At 36.0% G+C, this 16,829-nt stretch overlaps 1 protein-coding gene across 4 annotated transcripts in view; it reads left to right on the forward strand.

Moving 5' to 3' along the window:
* ITPR2 (inositol 1,4,5-trisphosphate receptor type 2) overlaps positions 1-16,829 on the forward strand; it is a 472,511-nt gene that overhangs the window by 211,749 nt on the left and 243,933 nt on the right. For all 4 annotated transcript variants that reach the window (XM_077870671.1, XM_077870669.1, XM_077870668.1 and 1 more), the window contains 2 exons: positions 1,808-2,059; positions 4,620-4,745. In XM_077870671.1, the coding sequence (XP_077726797.1) occupies positions 1,808-2,059; positions 4,620-4,745 (378 nt within the window). The remainder of the gene's footprint in view (positions 1-1,807; positions 2,060-4,619; positions 4,746-16,829) is intronic.

The raw sequence follows: 16,829 nt of genomic DNA on the forward strand, positions 1-16,829 counted from the left end.
TTTTTATTTTTTTAAAGATTTTATTATTTATTCATGAGACACACAGAGAGACACAGAGACATAGGCAGAGGGAGAAGCAGACTCCATGCAGGGAGCCTGATGTAGGACTCGATCCCAGGACTCCAGGATCATGCCCTGGGCTGAAGGCAGATGCTCAACTGCTGAGCCATCCAGGCGTTTCCTAACAGGATGTTTTAAATTCTGTTTTCCCACTGCCTTTTTTTGCTCTGTTCCTGAAAGATAGGGAATTAAATTAATTAATAGAAATTATCCATCAGTGATTTATGATATGTGGAATCTTAGCTATTTAGAATAAGTTAGAAATTTAAGAAACACAAATGGTTGACGTCCCTCATTTATTTTGCTCTTTTCATTGTGATATTTGACATCGAGCGAGATTTATGCAATGAGTAAGTTACTCACCAGGAACCAACTGGTACTTTGGAGAAATTGAGCCCATTTGGGGAAATCATTGCTCTGTGACCTAATGGTTCTCTAAAGGCCTATATGGATAAGGCAGCTTTCAACCGAGGCTACCAAACAGTTATATAATAGATTATATTGATATGAGGTGATTTTCATAATTATATTCTTTCAATTTGGGAATGAGGGGAGGGGAGTTCCTATATTGATATAATGTGAGTTCTTCCTGCCCCATAGATATCTTAAAATTAATTCAGCTTAAAGTCTTGAATTTTTTAATGTAAATTAGTAAGCATTTTAAAGAACATTTTAAATTTGTAAAATCTTCCTTTTTCTTATCTACATTTACATTGTAATTGTTCTTCATTGCCTAGAAATGTGGGAACTAATTTGATTTTGTATTGTTATCATTAAGGAAATAATTAAAATGGAAAAGCAGTGAATAAAAATTAGCAAAGTTTATGGCACCGATTAGGGGAAGTGTTTTTATGTGGAAAGAAGTACTTGTAATATTATATTGTGTTGATATATAGTACATAATTTGACACATATACATTTTCTTTCAACAAAATGTTCAAAGCAAGCCAGTTGTCTTATTGATTTAAATCTGTTATCAGTTTAAATAAAATAGAGAAAAAATATGTCCCCCAAATATCTCCCATTGGGGTTAGAAAATTGGAACTGATAATTGTCAATTAGACATTATGGAGTTTGAGCAATAAAATTACCACCTGCTGGAATTCTCCACTAAAATTATATTAACAAAATATGAAGGAAAATGTATATCCTAAAAGCCCCACTTATTCACTTGTTTCTCTCTCTTTTTTTAAGTTTTCTTTTTCTCTATTTCTCTCATCTCTGCTTTAACCTCCATTCCCTGCTGGTGCTCATGACACATGGAATTTCCAGATTCTTGTAGAGTGGCGTTTGACTCAAAGAACATGCTTTTTTTATTCTGTCACTATTGAAGGGAGCTGGGGTATTTTACTCTGTTTTGGGAAAATTAGACTTAGGAGACTTCTTATATCTTGACAATAGCATCTTCCATTTGAAGGAGAGGAAAGTAACTTTCTTGAAATATTCTGCAGGTTTAATTTCAGGGGGTAACTCACTGGTGAATAATTAGCTATCATTTATGCCATTTAATTCTTGTCCCCATCTACCTTTCCCATACTTCCCTGGCTGCTTTTGATAGTATTCATAAGTAATCACTTGGCACCTGACTAAAATCTTTTTCCCATCTTGCCTTGGTAGAGTTCTGCGTTTACAATATATATGTTTTTATGAAGAGATGCATGTGTTTCCAGATAGACCAAACTTTTGGCAGTAGCTGCAAAGGATGAACATTTGGACTGCTATGTAGACTCTCTTATTATCATTTCAGTTGATAAATGGGGGTGAAGATGTGCTGATATTTTACAATGATAGAGCATCATTTCCCATCCTTCTCCATATGATGTGTTCAGAGAGAGACCGAGGGGATGAGAGTGGCCCCTTAGCCTACCACATCACCCTGGTGGAGTTGCTGGCAGCATGCACAGAGGGGAAGAATGTCTACACTGAAATTAAGTGCAATTCCCTTCTGCCCTTGGATGACATAGTGAGGGTGGTGACCCATGATGACTGCATCCCTGAGGTAAGCCTGACAAAAGCTTGGCAGCCACAGAATTGTTATTGATATAAAATGCGTCAGTGCCAGAACTCCCCAAACTATTTATAATGAGATAATGTATTTAGTCAAGAAATTGTACTCAGCTACTCAGCTATTTAATTAGGAAAATTCAAAAAAGCATAAAAAGTTTACTTTTTTAGTTATGCAGGAGCTAGAAAAGATGATCAACTTTTTCAAAGTAGAGCCACTATAGTTTACTGGAAGCTGCTATAGGAATCTCTTAAATTCTAAGTATGGCGATGTGATGAAACTGAGATTTACTTGTAACCTCTGGTATGTTTTTGAGCATGTAATAGATGCTTCATAAATAATTTATGATCGCTGATAGGAGAGGCTAGGATGGTGCAGCAGTATCATCTCTTAGATTCTGTAGGTTTACCTTGCTTTAGGAATAAGTGCATTCTTGGAGATATGGACCTGCGTTTTGCTTTGTTTGCACATCATTTTTTTCCCCTCTGTCCTTGTTTGGCTCTGATAATAGGGAAAAAACTCATTAAAAACTTGTTGTCTGCCAACAGGATTAATGAGGCTTCCAGGAATGTACATTGCAATAATTTCTTTCTTTTCTACTGTTGTGGTATATTGTTGCAAAGTTCATAAATGCGTGATGCATTGAATTTGATATAAATCCAGACATTTTAAATCATAGTAACATAGTAACTTAAAACTTGTATTCACCTACTTCACTCCTCTTCATCCTTCATTTCTTGATTCAAACATTACTTCTATAAATAACACTTTCCTGGCCTCCCATAATAGAGTTATAAGAGTCCTCAATTTGAAATCTGGCACTTGAATTTTGCTAACAAATGTCTGTAGCCTTCGCATCCTTTCCCAAGATGATAAACTTGAAAACTTGATGAGAGTAGCAACTAGGTTGTTTCTATTTACCATTATATTAGCTGAGCCTAAGTCTATACTTCATAATATGTTTTGAATGAATGAACAAATGAATTAAAAAATGAATCAGGATCCTGGATCCATTCTAGGATTCTAGCTGTGTGACTGATTCCAGCAGATTATTTAACCTTTCTAATCTTCAATTTCCACAATTTAAAGTGAAACAATATAGTATGTATTTGAGAGGATTGCATTAAGTGAGATATTACATACAAAATGCTATAGGTGATTGGCATGTAGCAAACAATGAATAGCTATAAGCTGCTGTCAAGATGATTATGATAATGTGCTGAATGGCTCTGATGTCTCCTACTCTATGTTCAGTTCTTGACACAGACACCCTGTCTACTTTTTGACCTTAGTCAAATAGAGATAAGTACTAAGGTCATGAAAGCTGGCCTTGTACTCCTTATGGTTCTAACTTGGATTCTATGAATCCTTGGAATTATTTAAATGGTTTTGTATATATATATACATTTGAGGTGGCTTATAGCATTCATCACTTATTTATTTATTTATTTATTTATTCATTCATTCATTCATTCATTTAGAGAGAGAGCGAGAGCATGTAAGTGTGCAAGCTAGGGGGAGGGGCGGTGGGAGAGGGAGAGAATCCCAAGCAGACTCTGCACTGAGCACAGAGCCTGACCCAGGGCTCCATCTCTTGACCCTGAGATCATGACCTGAACTGAAATCAAGAGTTGGGCATTTAATAGACTGAACCACTCAGATGCCCCTCATCACATTTTCACAAGAAAGAAAAAGAAAGAGAAAAAGAAAGAAAGAAAGACAAAAACTGATCTCCATACTTTAAGAAATACTCTGTGTGGTGAGACTCATCTCAGTCCTTTATGAGGAATTTGATTAAATATGAGAAGGAATGTTACTACATCTTAAAATAATTTTTTTGTAAACTGTGAGCTTATTTCTTCTCAGAAATAGTAATTTAAATATTTCTGAGTGGCAATAAAGTATTATTTAATCAACACATTTAAGCATTAGATTAGACGTCTCTTGATTGCAAAAGACAGAAACCGAACTTAAACGATTTAAATAAAAAAAGGGAATTTTATTGGCTTCTGTATTCGGGAATTTGAAGGATAGTTGTTCTGATGAATCAGGAGGTTCAAATAATGTCAGAATTCTTTCCATCTTTTGTCTCCTTTTCCTTTGTGGTTCTTCTTTCTCTCCTGAGAATAATTGTTGTTCAGTCACCTGCAGAAGATGGGTTCTTGGGGTTCAAGTTTACCTTGTTCCACTTTAGTAATGAGAGAGAGAGAGAGAATGATAAAGAGAGAGAGGGATAGAAGGACAGAGACAGAGAGAAGGAGAGAGGAGGGAGAGGAAGGAAGACAGGAAAGGAGCACATTTGACTCTCAGAGTCTCAACTAAGTCAAATGTTCTTCCGTATACCAGTCTCTGGGCACAGGGGAATGGGCTATTAGATCAGGGCCTGGAGCGTTTAAGTAAAAGAAGGGAAATGGGAACGCTTTCTAGGTCTACATAAAACATGCTATCATCCACGATAGTGATTAACACAGATTTTACTTAACTTTTCATATTTAATATTTGAAAATGAATGATAAAGAAAATTCACTTTCTTCTGTATTTGAAACTTGCACAGGTTAAAATTGCATATGTGAATTTTGTTAACCACTGTTACGTGGACACTGAAGTGGAAATGAAAGAAATCTACACAAGTAACCACATTTGGAAATTATTTGAGAACTTCTTGGTGGACATGGCAAGGGTGAGTTAAACTTTCACCATGAAATAACTACTTCATGCCTAGATTATTGGTATGTATTTTGACTAAACAGTATTAAAGGTCTGGATGAAGATTTGGAATTAAACCCTCCAACTTTGGATGTAATCCATTACATTCAAAAAGCTGTGCATATGTTTCACAAGATTGTGAGATTTAATGAGTTGGCATGCAGAAAATACCAGCATAGTGTGTATAGAAACAAGGTGTCTGTTTCTACTTTTACAATGGCTATATCAGTTTGTTATTAAATGGAATTTTAGTGGCCTTTTTACATTGGTTGAGGAAGACATTGGCAGAGGTCAATTTGTTTTTAGCTTCTTATCATGGATGCGATTACAAACTGTAGATGGAAGAGATATAAGGAGGCCTCGACCCTTGCTTTCAGGCAGATAAGTGCTTGACCAGACTATCCAGAGCTTAGCATTGCTCAGTGTTGCCTATCCAGATTTTCCTTTGGGAGAGTGCTCCAGTAATTGAACCATCCAGTTACTTCACTCATTGGTCAAAATAGGTTCTGCTTTTTACAGAGTTCATTTCCTTTTGTCTAGCCTTTTGGGGGAGATTGGATAGGACATGTGGAGCTGGTTGGCGTTTTCTAGATATTGTTTTTGAGTAAAACTGAGTAAATGAATGAATGAATGAAGAAAAGAAGGAGGGAATCTTCTTTATAGATAGCACTTAATTTTAGTTAGTATGTCTCAACACCCCCCCCCCCCCTTTATGGTAAGTTGAAAAGTCATAAGATACAGGGTCTATTATTTTAGGGTTTTTTTTGATCTTTAGTTTTTCCCTTTGAAATGAGGGGACATGAATGTTCAGATAAGAATCTCACTAGTAAAAGATAATGTATAGATAATCCTTAGACCTGTGATGGGCTGCCCTAGCTTTTTTGGTTCTCTACATTCTTGAGTGCTGGCAGCTTTACACAGGCCTTATTTAGATGTATTTTGGAGGAGAGGGATTAGTGAGGTCTACATTCTCACCATCTTATAAGAATGGATGCTGACTGTCATTCACTAGTTAACTGCCTCCTTACACCCTTTCTGGAAAGAAGGAAGACAAAAGGAATATAATAAAATATCTACTGGAGACTAAGACATCAGGCTTGCAGATGAAATGTGCTCATTTTACCCTCGATGTGGTATAGTATGAGCCAAATCCACTATGTTTAAGCATGTGTGAAGTAAGGCAGTTCCTGTTTTACTTCATTTCTATAGAATGAAAAGCCATCATTATGTTTTGCAGGTAAACCAGCACCTGTGGAGAAATCACTTTGTTTTACACACGATTTTCATATCACTCATATTTACCCCTGTGTCCTTGTGAAAGTTCTTGTATCTGATGGGCTGGAGGTATCTATAGAGACCTTGAAGTAAAGAATGGTTTATATGCCGATGACTGAGCTTTAAAATTGCACGTGCAGGAAGATATTAAAGAGATTATAGACTGATTTGCAGAGTTGCACAGTGCTACGGACTAAAGATAAGCTTGAAAAAGACCAAGGTCACATTCTAGACAGCATGAGCTACAAAGCTAAAAGGATTTTTATTTTTTAAGCCAAAGAAAGCTGATGTACCTGCCACTGGTTATGCCACCTTGGAAACATCCTTGCCACTGATGTATTTATAAAGCTAAGATGTATTTTTTTTAAGCATGCATGCTAGGAAAAGTTTTTATTTTAACTATTTTGATTTAGTAGACATTTAATGTTATTTATTTTATAAAAGGCTTGAAGGGAATTTTGAGATCTTTCTAGTCTATTTACTCATTATAATGTCTAACCACAATAGCTTAGCTATACTGTAAATAGCATTTTTTTCTTTCCTTCTGGTTTCCCTCTTATTTATATTTTAAAACAGCAGATCTCTTATCCCCTTGCCAAGAATGACAAAGAATCACCCTTCCTATTTCAGGGAAGGGAAAGAAAATCTGATTTTCCATTACTGGGCTTTGTCTTTCTCCTCTTGAAGAGAGATTAAGGAGCCATCACACACTCAAATTCAAATACAAAAAAAAAGAAAATTGTTTAAATAAGTAGAATGTGGCCTTCTAGGCAAATTTTCAGTTGAGTAGATCAGTAGTTCTCAAACTTCAGTGAGGATCAGAATTATTTGGAGGGTTTGTTAAAACACAGATTGCTGAGCCCCACCCCAGAGTTTCTGACTCAGTAGATGTGAGTCTGTGCATTTTTAACAAGTTCCCGTGTAATGCTGAAGCTGGTGGTCCAGGGACTAAACTTTAGGAACCACTGCAGTAGAATATGTAGTTTAAGAGTAGGTACTTTAGAGGTATTAGCCAGACCAGAGTTCAAGTCTAGATTCTTTCACTTCCTAGCTCTGTTACCTCGAGCAAAGTACTTACCCCTCTGACTCTGAGCTTCCTTATTTGTAAAATGGATACTATAACACATTCCTTATAGGGTTATCAGGAGGATTCAATGAGATTATGCATATAAAGCTCTTAGCACATCTGTGGCACTTACTAAGAGAGCTGATAACATCATCTATTTCATCCACATCGTGGTAACATCACTGGTATTATTACAAGGTTATATGTAGCCTTTAAAGCAATTTCAACAAGCTTCCTCAATACCTATACCAAATAAGAATGTTGAGGATAACCAAAAGGAGGACCATCCAGTATAGGCAAGAACCAGAAAGCATGTCTGTGAAATTGAATATGCACAATAATGACTTGACATAGAGATGGGCTAATTCAGAGGTTCCCATGAAGTGATGAAGCCCTGGAACAGCTGATTTAAATCAGTGAGAAAATAGCAAAGGTAATATGAGGAAAGGTATGTGGCAAATTGGACCTAAAGAATCGTAGGATCTTAAGATTGGAACAGACTAGCAGTCATATAGTTTATGCTCTTCAGCACCTGCCTGTATATTTCTAATAAGAGTGATCTCACTATGTTTTGAGACAACTGGTGTCGTTGCTACATAACTTAAATTTATTAAAAACTCTTAATATTGAGCCAGATATTTATGTCTTATGATTTTTGCCTATTTCTTCCTTCGTAGCAACATAGAACGATTCAATTCAGCGGAGATGTAGGTATTTACCATAAGTAACATATTCTCCTTGCTGATGATCTACTTTGAAATAATAAAATTATACAATTTAAAGAACTTAAGACCGTCTAGATTGACCTCATAATTTTGCCTCTGGGTTCCAGAGAGATTAATTTGCTACCACAGGGTGACTTGCCTAGCTAGAAGCAGAGTTGGGAAATGTGCTGTGGCTCAATCCAGTGCTTTTTCTCAAATTTGTTCTGAGCTCCTTCCTATTTTCAGTACACTTTGGGGTTCTCTCTAATATGTCAGTGTTCTAAAAGTATGGCATTTGGGATGGAACGCAGTGTTTCAGGCAGGATCTAGCCAGTGCAAGGCAGATGATTATTTCAGTAGAAGTTTGGAGAACAATCTTACTTAAAAGGCAAAAGAAATATTAATATGTAGTGGCATTCATGCCACCTTCTACCTTTCTCTTCATGTTGCTCTGGAATCATCTCTACCAGGTTCTTTTTGTTTACTCTTGGGTAAAGCTCTCTAAAGAGTCTTAATTAGTATCTTTCATATTCCTGTTTGTACCTCCTTACTTTTTATTTTGCTAAGACCCATAGAAGAAAATCTTTCTGAAAAACTGTTTTCTTTTAAATATATTTTTAAAGATTTTACTCATTTATTCATGAGAGACACACACACAGAGAGAGAGAGAGAGAGAGAGAGAGAGGCAGAGACACAGGCAGAGGGAGAAGCAGACTCCATGCGGGGAGCCATGCGAGACTCGATCCCGGGACTCCAGGATCACGCTCTGGGATGAAGGAAGGCACTAAACTGCTGAGCCACCCGGGCTGCCATGAAAGACTTGTTTTTAAGAAACTGGTGCTAGGATTCACACACCGGATTCCATTCTGATTTCCTGACAGACAGTATCCATGTTCTGGAAATATACCGAATTTAGGGAGGCAGCAAAGGTATTTCACTCATTGAAAGATGTCCCACTGTCTTTCAGAGCATTTAACAGAAGCCCACTTTGGTATGTGTTCCAATATGGAATAAAATTGTTGTTTGTAGGGCAGAAATGCTTCCCTTTGTCTTTGTAACTCATTGTTTTTTCAAAGTCAGGGGATTTGAGTCATTAGAAAGCACCTGAAAGTGGCCAATGTTAGCCTCAGACTACATTTTTTCTTTTGAAGAAGTTTCCAATTTTGCTATCAATTTCATGATTCTCTAATGGCCAGTGGTACTCTAAGTGATGTATTGGCAGAAATGAAATTAGACCAAGAAATAATTTAGAGGTGCATCTAAATGCAGTGTTGCGTCATTGCCTTGTCAATCACTGCTTAACAGGACAAATCAGAGTATTTTATTTTCAAATAGATCACTTGATTGAGCCATTCTCTCCCTTTATGTAGCTTACCAAATAGGTCCGAAGTAGGAGTAAAGGTAAATTTTATATGTACCTTGAACCACACTTTCCAAGTTCTTTAATTTGATGGAATTGTAGTTTTCTTTGGTTGATGACTTGATTCTAGAGATTTATTGACTTTTTTAAGTTGTATGAGCCATTGAAATGTCTTATTTTAAAGTATTCTTTTTGTATGGCCTTATTAGCTAGCATTGCAGGCAAGTAAGGACTATATATTACTCTATAAACCTTACCTTTTTGTGACCCTTTTCCCTCAGTTATAATTCTATTTTTTCTCCTCAACTTTCAGGCCAAGTTATTTTGGTGTTGTCCAATGGAATGAATATTTGACTATTCTTGATTGATGGTTGATCCCTATGCTGCATCCTACTTTTTGCTCTTTAAATCTTGAGCAGCATTTGTCATAGTTGATCAATTCCCTCCTGAAACACTTCTTCACTTGGCCCCCAGAATATACTTTCCATTCTGCTTGCCCCCCACTCATTGCCCACTCATTCTTAAGTTCCTTTGCTTTTTCCTCTGAATCTTTCTAGATTCTAAATATTGGAATGTGATAGACTCAAACCTTAGATTTACTCCCCTGTCTATAATCCCTTGATTGCTGATCTCAATACTCTCCTGTCCTTAATACCAGACTGACTGATGCTTGGATCCTTCTCCTAATGTCCAGTCTCACATATCTAACTGCCTGTATGACATGGCCACTTGGCTATCTAACTTCCGGCTCCCCATTCATTCCTATATCCCACTAAAAATGAATTCTTTCTCAAGTCTCTGGCTTCTCAGTAAGTGACAATTCCATTATTCAATCTACGTATTCAAGCAAAAAGTCTTGGTGTTAACTGTAAACTTTGTTTCCTTACACTCTAACTCCATTCCTTTAGCAAATTCTACAGACTTTAACTTAAAAATATTTATTTATTTATTTATTTTTAAAAATTATTTTTATTTATTTATTTATGATAGTCACAGAGAGAGAGAGAGAGAGAGAGGCAGAGACACAGGCAGAGGGAGAAGCAGGCCCCATGCACTGGGAACCTGATGTGGGATTCGATCCCGGGTCTCCAGGATCGCGCCCTGGGCCAAAGGCAGGTGCCAAACCGCTGCGCCACCCAGGGATCCCCTAACTTAAAAATATTTAAAAAAATGTTTAAAATCTGACTACTCCTGAACACTTCCATCACTACCATCTGCTCCAGAGTACCATTAACTCTCATCTGTATCATTGCAGTAGCCTCATAATTTGTTTCCCTGCTTTCACACTTGCCCTCCTTCATCTATTGTTGATCCTTCATCTACACTGCAGCCATCATGATTCAAAAGAGGAAGAAGAATGTTGGTTCAGGTCACTCCTCTGCTTAAATTCTTCCCAAAGTAAAATAGCTGCATGATTTGGCCTCTCCTCTGATACCCTTCCCCTTGCCCATGTCCACTTAATTTCCCCTAGCTAGCTCTCTGTTCCATCTAATGGCCATCTTGCTGTTCCACAAATATGCCAAACACATTCCCATCTCAGCACCTTTGCATCTGCCTGGGATGCACTGGTCTTCCAGGTATCCTCAAGACTTCTTCCATGTTCCTGCTTTAAAGTCTTCAAAGAGGCCTTCACATACCACCCTGTGTGCAGCAAATTCTTCCCTCTGCTCCCCCCCTTCACTTGGCTTCATTTTTCTTCGTAGAGCTGATCTCCATGTGACATTTTTGTGTGCATTTGTATTTGTTCCTACTGAAACAAACACAGGGCAGGGACTTTGTCCATTTGGTTTACACCTGACCTAGAACAGTGTCTCACACATAGTAGATAGTATGTATTTGTGGAATAAATAAATAAATAAATAAATACATGTCCACTGAGGTGAAAAATATTTAAGAAGTGAATTTGAAAACAAAGTAAGTGTAGTCTTCACATTGAATTAAGTAGGCATGTCAGTGGAATGAAATAAATATGCATAAACAGAGTTTTACATATGTAAGATATTAATATATGATAAAGAAATTATTACCCACTAGTAAAGAAGTATTAGTTATTTTCAGGGATGAGCAAACTTTCTCCATGAACAGGAAGGTAGTTAATATGTTAGCTTTTCAGACCATTATCACAACGGTTATAGCCATTACTAAAGGGAAGGGTGCCATAGACAATATGTAAACAAGTGGATATAGCTGGATTTGTCCAATGGGCTGTAAGTTTGCTTATGCATGGATTATTAAAGTAATAATATAAGCTCCATTGGGGTAGTAATTCTCATATATTTTATTCACTGACAGATCCCAGGTACATAGAACATTCTTGGCATGGAATGGACATTCAACACAAATTATTGATTTGAACTAAATCAAAATGACGTTTGAGGACACTGGCTATTTGGGGTGTAATGAACTCAGCTTCTAACCTAAATCATATAATAGCATAAATTGCAATTAGATTAAGATTTTAGAGGTAAATATGGAACAATAAAAATGGATGCAAATGTAGGTGACTATTTATGTCTTTGGATGAGAAGGTTCTTTTTAAGCATGAAAGCAGTGAATGAGAATAATTAAGGAAAATAATAGACATTTCATTTTTTGAAAATTTCAAACACAAGCACATAGAGTATCACACATATAAATAAAAATATCAAAATAAGGAAAAAGTTACTGAACATTTTTTAAAAAGCTTAATAATCTTTACATAAAGAACTTGGAGCGCCTGAGTGGTGTAGTCGGTTGAGCTTCCGACTCTTGGTTTTGGCTCAGGTCATGAACTCAGGGTCATGAGATTAAGGCCCACGTCTGACTCTATGCTGAGTGTGGAGCCTGCTTGGGTTTCTCTCTCCCTCTCCCTCTGCCACCCAGCCTCTAAAATAAATAAATAAATCTTTAAAGGTCCAATGCTTTAAAAAGAAAAAAAAAATATGTATATATACACACACACAGCACTAACAACCTAATAATGAAATGGTCAAGACTCAGGCATTCTGAAAAAATAGTCAACTGTTAATAATTTTTTAAAAATACAGAGAGGAATAAGATCCAGTTTCTAACTATCAAAGTTGTAAGGGCAAAAAGGTAAAAGTAAAGAGATAATATTAAATGTTGGTTCACATACTTTGCTGATGAGAATGTAAATTCATGCTGTCTTTCTGAGAGGCGTTTTGGTAATACATTAAAAGAAACCTTCATACCTTTTTAATGTGTCAAATAATTTACCTTCCAAGAATCTGTCCTCAGGAAATAATTAGAAATGATATCAAGGATTTATGGTCAAAGAAGTTCAACAGGCTTTTATAATAATATACAGTAAGAAATAGTTTCAAAATTTAATAATAGAGAAATGGTTCAATAAATTATGATATATCTGTAAGATTGATGTTATAGATCATTGAGATTATTTTTTGAGGATGTTTAGTAATGTGGGATGTGCTAATGGTTGAGTGATGAGTATAAAAAGAAGACAAAACTGGTTATCTAGAATAATTTCAGTTACGTAAAATATAAATGGCAGAGTGCACAAAGATTAGAAGAAATTATTCTAAAAGGTTAACCATGGTTTTATCTGTATTTTTGTATCATAGATAATTTTTGTTTTCCATTTTGTGATTTTCTATATTTTTTCAGTGTTCCTACAATTAATATATATTGATACTAGGAAAAATATTACCTTTTTAAAAAATGAATGTAGACTTCTAAGAAAGCCAATTGAGTGTATGAACCAATGACTCACATAAAGGGAGATGTAAAAAGTGAATGTTTGGAAGTTTTGGCCTCATGAATGTAGGAATGCAAATTAAAATAAATATGTGATATCACCTCAGCTATTTAGAGGAACATGTGTACTGTCTACAAGAATACAAAAATGATCCTTAGGATTTGTATTCCTTGAGTGTGTGATCAAAATTATGTTACGGGCACTAGAGTTACCCTATCCTGTAGAGTAGCAGCTTGCCACAATTAAATTTAAATTTTAATTAGGTAAAATTATATCAAATGGAAAATCAGTTCCTCAATAGCATCAGCCACCTTTCAAGAGCTCAATAAACACATGTGTTGGACATCACAGATATAGATTTCCATCATTGGAGAAAGTCTTATTGGACAGTGTTGCTCTAGCATATAGCTTTAGTAAGTCCATCTGTCATCTTTGAAAGAGTAGTGGTCACTTTTAGAGTGGAGGAGAGAAGGGATATCGTATTTACAAGGGGAGAAATGTCAGACAAAATTATGTCTAGAAATGTTTCATATTTGTGTCTCAGCAAATGATTTTATACCTACTATGTACTTAGGTCCTGCATGTGGAGTGATGAGCAAGTCAGACTAGCTTTCCATGTCCAGGAACTTATATTCTACTGGTGGAGACAGATTTTCACTTGCTCTTCCCCTGGAAACCTCCAAGGCTTTTTCCTCACTTCCTTCAGTTTTATGTTAAAATGTCACCTTATCCAGAGAGGTTCCTTAAGCAAATGAGGTAAATAAAATAGTAATCCTCAACCATATCCACTCCTCCTGCAGCATAAAAAGAAGCTGTACTTATCCCTGTACAGCTTGCCCTTCTTTATTCTTCTCTAGAGTATCCTATTTGCTCTATTTTCTATTTTCCATTTATATTATGTATTTATTAATTTGTCTATTGAATGCCTTTCTTGATTAGAATAACTCTTATAGAGTAGGGACTTTGTTTTGTTTGATTCACTGTCCTGACTTGTAATCCAATATTTAGATATAATTTAAATAATAATAATTTAATAATTTAAACAAATAATTTGAAAAATAGTGATATATGGAGTTTGGGATTATTTTAATATTTTACAGATATTTTAAAATATTTAAAAAATAAGGACACATGGAATATACCAGAGAGATTTAAATAGTAATTAGTGATATAAGACAAACCTCAAGCACCCTAAGAGTGAGACAAGAAATCAGTATTTAGTAAATGTTTGGAGGACAGGTGGATATCAATATGGGAAAAAATTGATCAGAATAGAATCCATGAGTTAGGTCACTACAGCAGCAAACTCTCAGATAGTGTAAATAGTTAAATGGGAATCAGGACACATATATGAATGGAGGAGGACTCCAATAAAAAACTAGAACAAAATGTGTAGGATATCCCTTCTGTAGAGGGGAGTTTTTTTTCTTCTTTATGTTAAGTAAATAGAAATGATCTAAAGAAAAAATAATGGGCAGCCCCGGTGGCTCAGCGATTTAGTGCCGCCTTTGGGTGTCACGCTGGAGACTTGGGATCGAGTCCCATGTCGGGCTCCCTGCATGGAGCCTGCTTCTCCCTCTGCCTGTGTCTCTGCCTCTCTCTGTCTCTGTGTCTCTCATGAATAAATAAATAATATCTTAAAAAAGAAAAAGAAAAAATAGTGCCTGAGTTCTATTTTATTTGACACAATGAAATGTGATGAAATGAACATTCTAAATAAAAGTTTGGAATGTGAAAGATATATGTGAAATGACAGTCAAAAAGAGCTTATTATGAAAAATATGTTAAAATGATACGTAATGTATCAGTCATTATCCAGGTCTTACTTCGAGTGGTTAGAAGATTTGAATCATCTGTACGTGACAAAATATAGGCATGAAGTGATTACGTGGAAAGTGCCAAGGCTCATTAGTGACGCCAGAAACACAAAATGACTTTTAGGTATCATTAAGCGGGCAAAAATAGTGATAATTTACAGTTTGAGCAGTCAGTTTCAGCAGGAACCAGATGGCATCCTCCAGGAGATCTGGGCAGTGTGAAAGTGACCAAGAAGGCACAGGGGAGCACCCAGGAACTGGGGACACTGCAAAGATATTTGCACCCAGGGGAAGACGCAAAGACAGCACTGTTGTGATTGGGGAAACTGTGGTAGAGCTCAGTGGGAGCTGCACCCAGAGATGCAGACACTGCCAAAGCCTCTGTGAGGAGAAAGAGATGGGATTGGAGGCAGAGACCCAATAGGTACCTGAATTCTTATTCTTCCACTCTGTTCTGCCAGGACCATACAGCAGCTGATCCCAACCAGAGCTAGTTGGTAGTGATGAGGGACCATCCTGTGCATCTACAAATAGGTTGTTGATAACATTGTCTGTTTATTACTGTAGGGCCTCAGCCTCGCAATGGTATAAAACTGCCTATATATCCTCAACTGCTGACTCCTCTTTTGGTAGAATATATGCCAAAAATCTGAAAGTAAATAGAAGAATTTTGCACGATTCATTATAGTTGCAAGAAAATTTAGGAAAATCACATACAAGTCTGGCAAGAACGAAATAAACTAGGAAAATAAGAAAAATGATTTGTATTTTTGGTTATGTATACCTCAATTTATTCCAAAAATGGATTAAAACATGATGGTGCATTGATATGATGGAATAAATTTAACCTTTTAAAATAAATGTTTGGAGAGTCACATGGGGCATGCTTTAAAGGAAATAGTGGTATGTGAATAATATGTGCAAATAGATTGAAAACTTGAAAATATGTGTATTACACATAAAAGTTAATTTAATGTGATATAATATTTTTGAATCATTTCCAGGGTTTATTGGAGTGAGGCAGTAAAAATAAATAAAAGACAGGCTGGATAAAGAAATATTGTTATTTTTAGGATTCTTTTTTTTCCCCTGGAAAGTTTTAAAAGCTGGCTTCTTCTATCTCCTGCCTATCCATGATATTGCAATGTAGGATGCAACGTTCTAGAGGTGCAAAAATATTATCATTCATATGGGGCAGGAAAAATATCTTGAAAAATTGTTTTGAATTTCTTGTTCAAATGCATTGAGCAATAGAGTCCACATAGTTTTGTAAACCAGCTTTTCGAGGAAAGTCTTTATCTAGAAATAGATTACTTTTACTAATCCATTGACTAAATAAGGCAAATTTCTAAGTGGCTCTTTAGCAAATGTCCAGTTGCAGGTAATTCAATGTGATACCACAATAACTCTGCAGAACCCCACACAATTGTGTGAAATGTCACTGGATGAGGAAGGTTATTTGAGCTGGTTATTGTAGAATTGGTTGGCTACCTCTTCATCTTTAATATATTTTTATCCTACAAATCAGAACATTTCAATATAAAAGCTAATAGTGGAAGGATATGAAACGAAATAAATCCTGTATCATATCCATCGTGGGAAACCTAATTTTGTATTAGTTCTGGGACCACATTTAATTTTAGTTCTGATGTTCCACAATTATAACCTATCCCAAAGTTAACCGGAAACAACATGAGTCTTTCTATTCTTTCTTACTCTTTCATTTTAAAAATCAATTGATTTATTCATTTTCCAAACATTAATTGAACATGTTGTATATGCCAGGCATTATGTTATATTCTGGAACCCTAACTAAATGCATAATTGGCATGATCTATTTCCTTCAATTGCACTGTTCCCTGCAATAACTGTGAGATTATCTCTAATACAACCCTGTCAGGTAGGTGTCATTTAATAGACAAGGAAAAAATGAAGAGCCCTGCTGGGAAGTGACTTAGAAACAAAGCAATCCCTCCCTGTCCTCTTTTTCCTCCATTCAGCAAATACTGTTATTTCCCCAACCAAAACACTGGGACACCTGTGTGAGGAGGGAAATTTACTCTTTTGTGAGCTTATTTGTGTGAAAGATTTTAAAGCAATATGCAATATAAAATTAAATTA

The sequence above is a fragment of the Canis aureus genome, chromosome 25, assembly GCF_053574225.1.
Source record: "Canis aureus isolate CA01 chromosome 25, VMU_Caureus_v.1.0, whole genome shotgun sequence".
Lineage (NCBI taxonomy): Eukaryota > Metazoa > Chordata > Mammalia > Carnivora > Canidae > Canis > Canis aureus.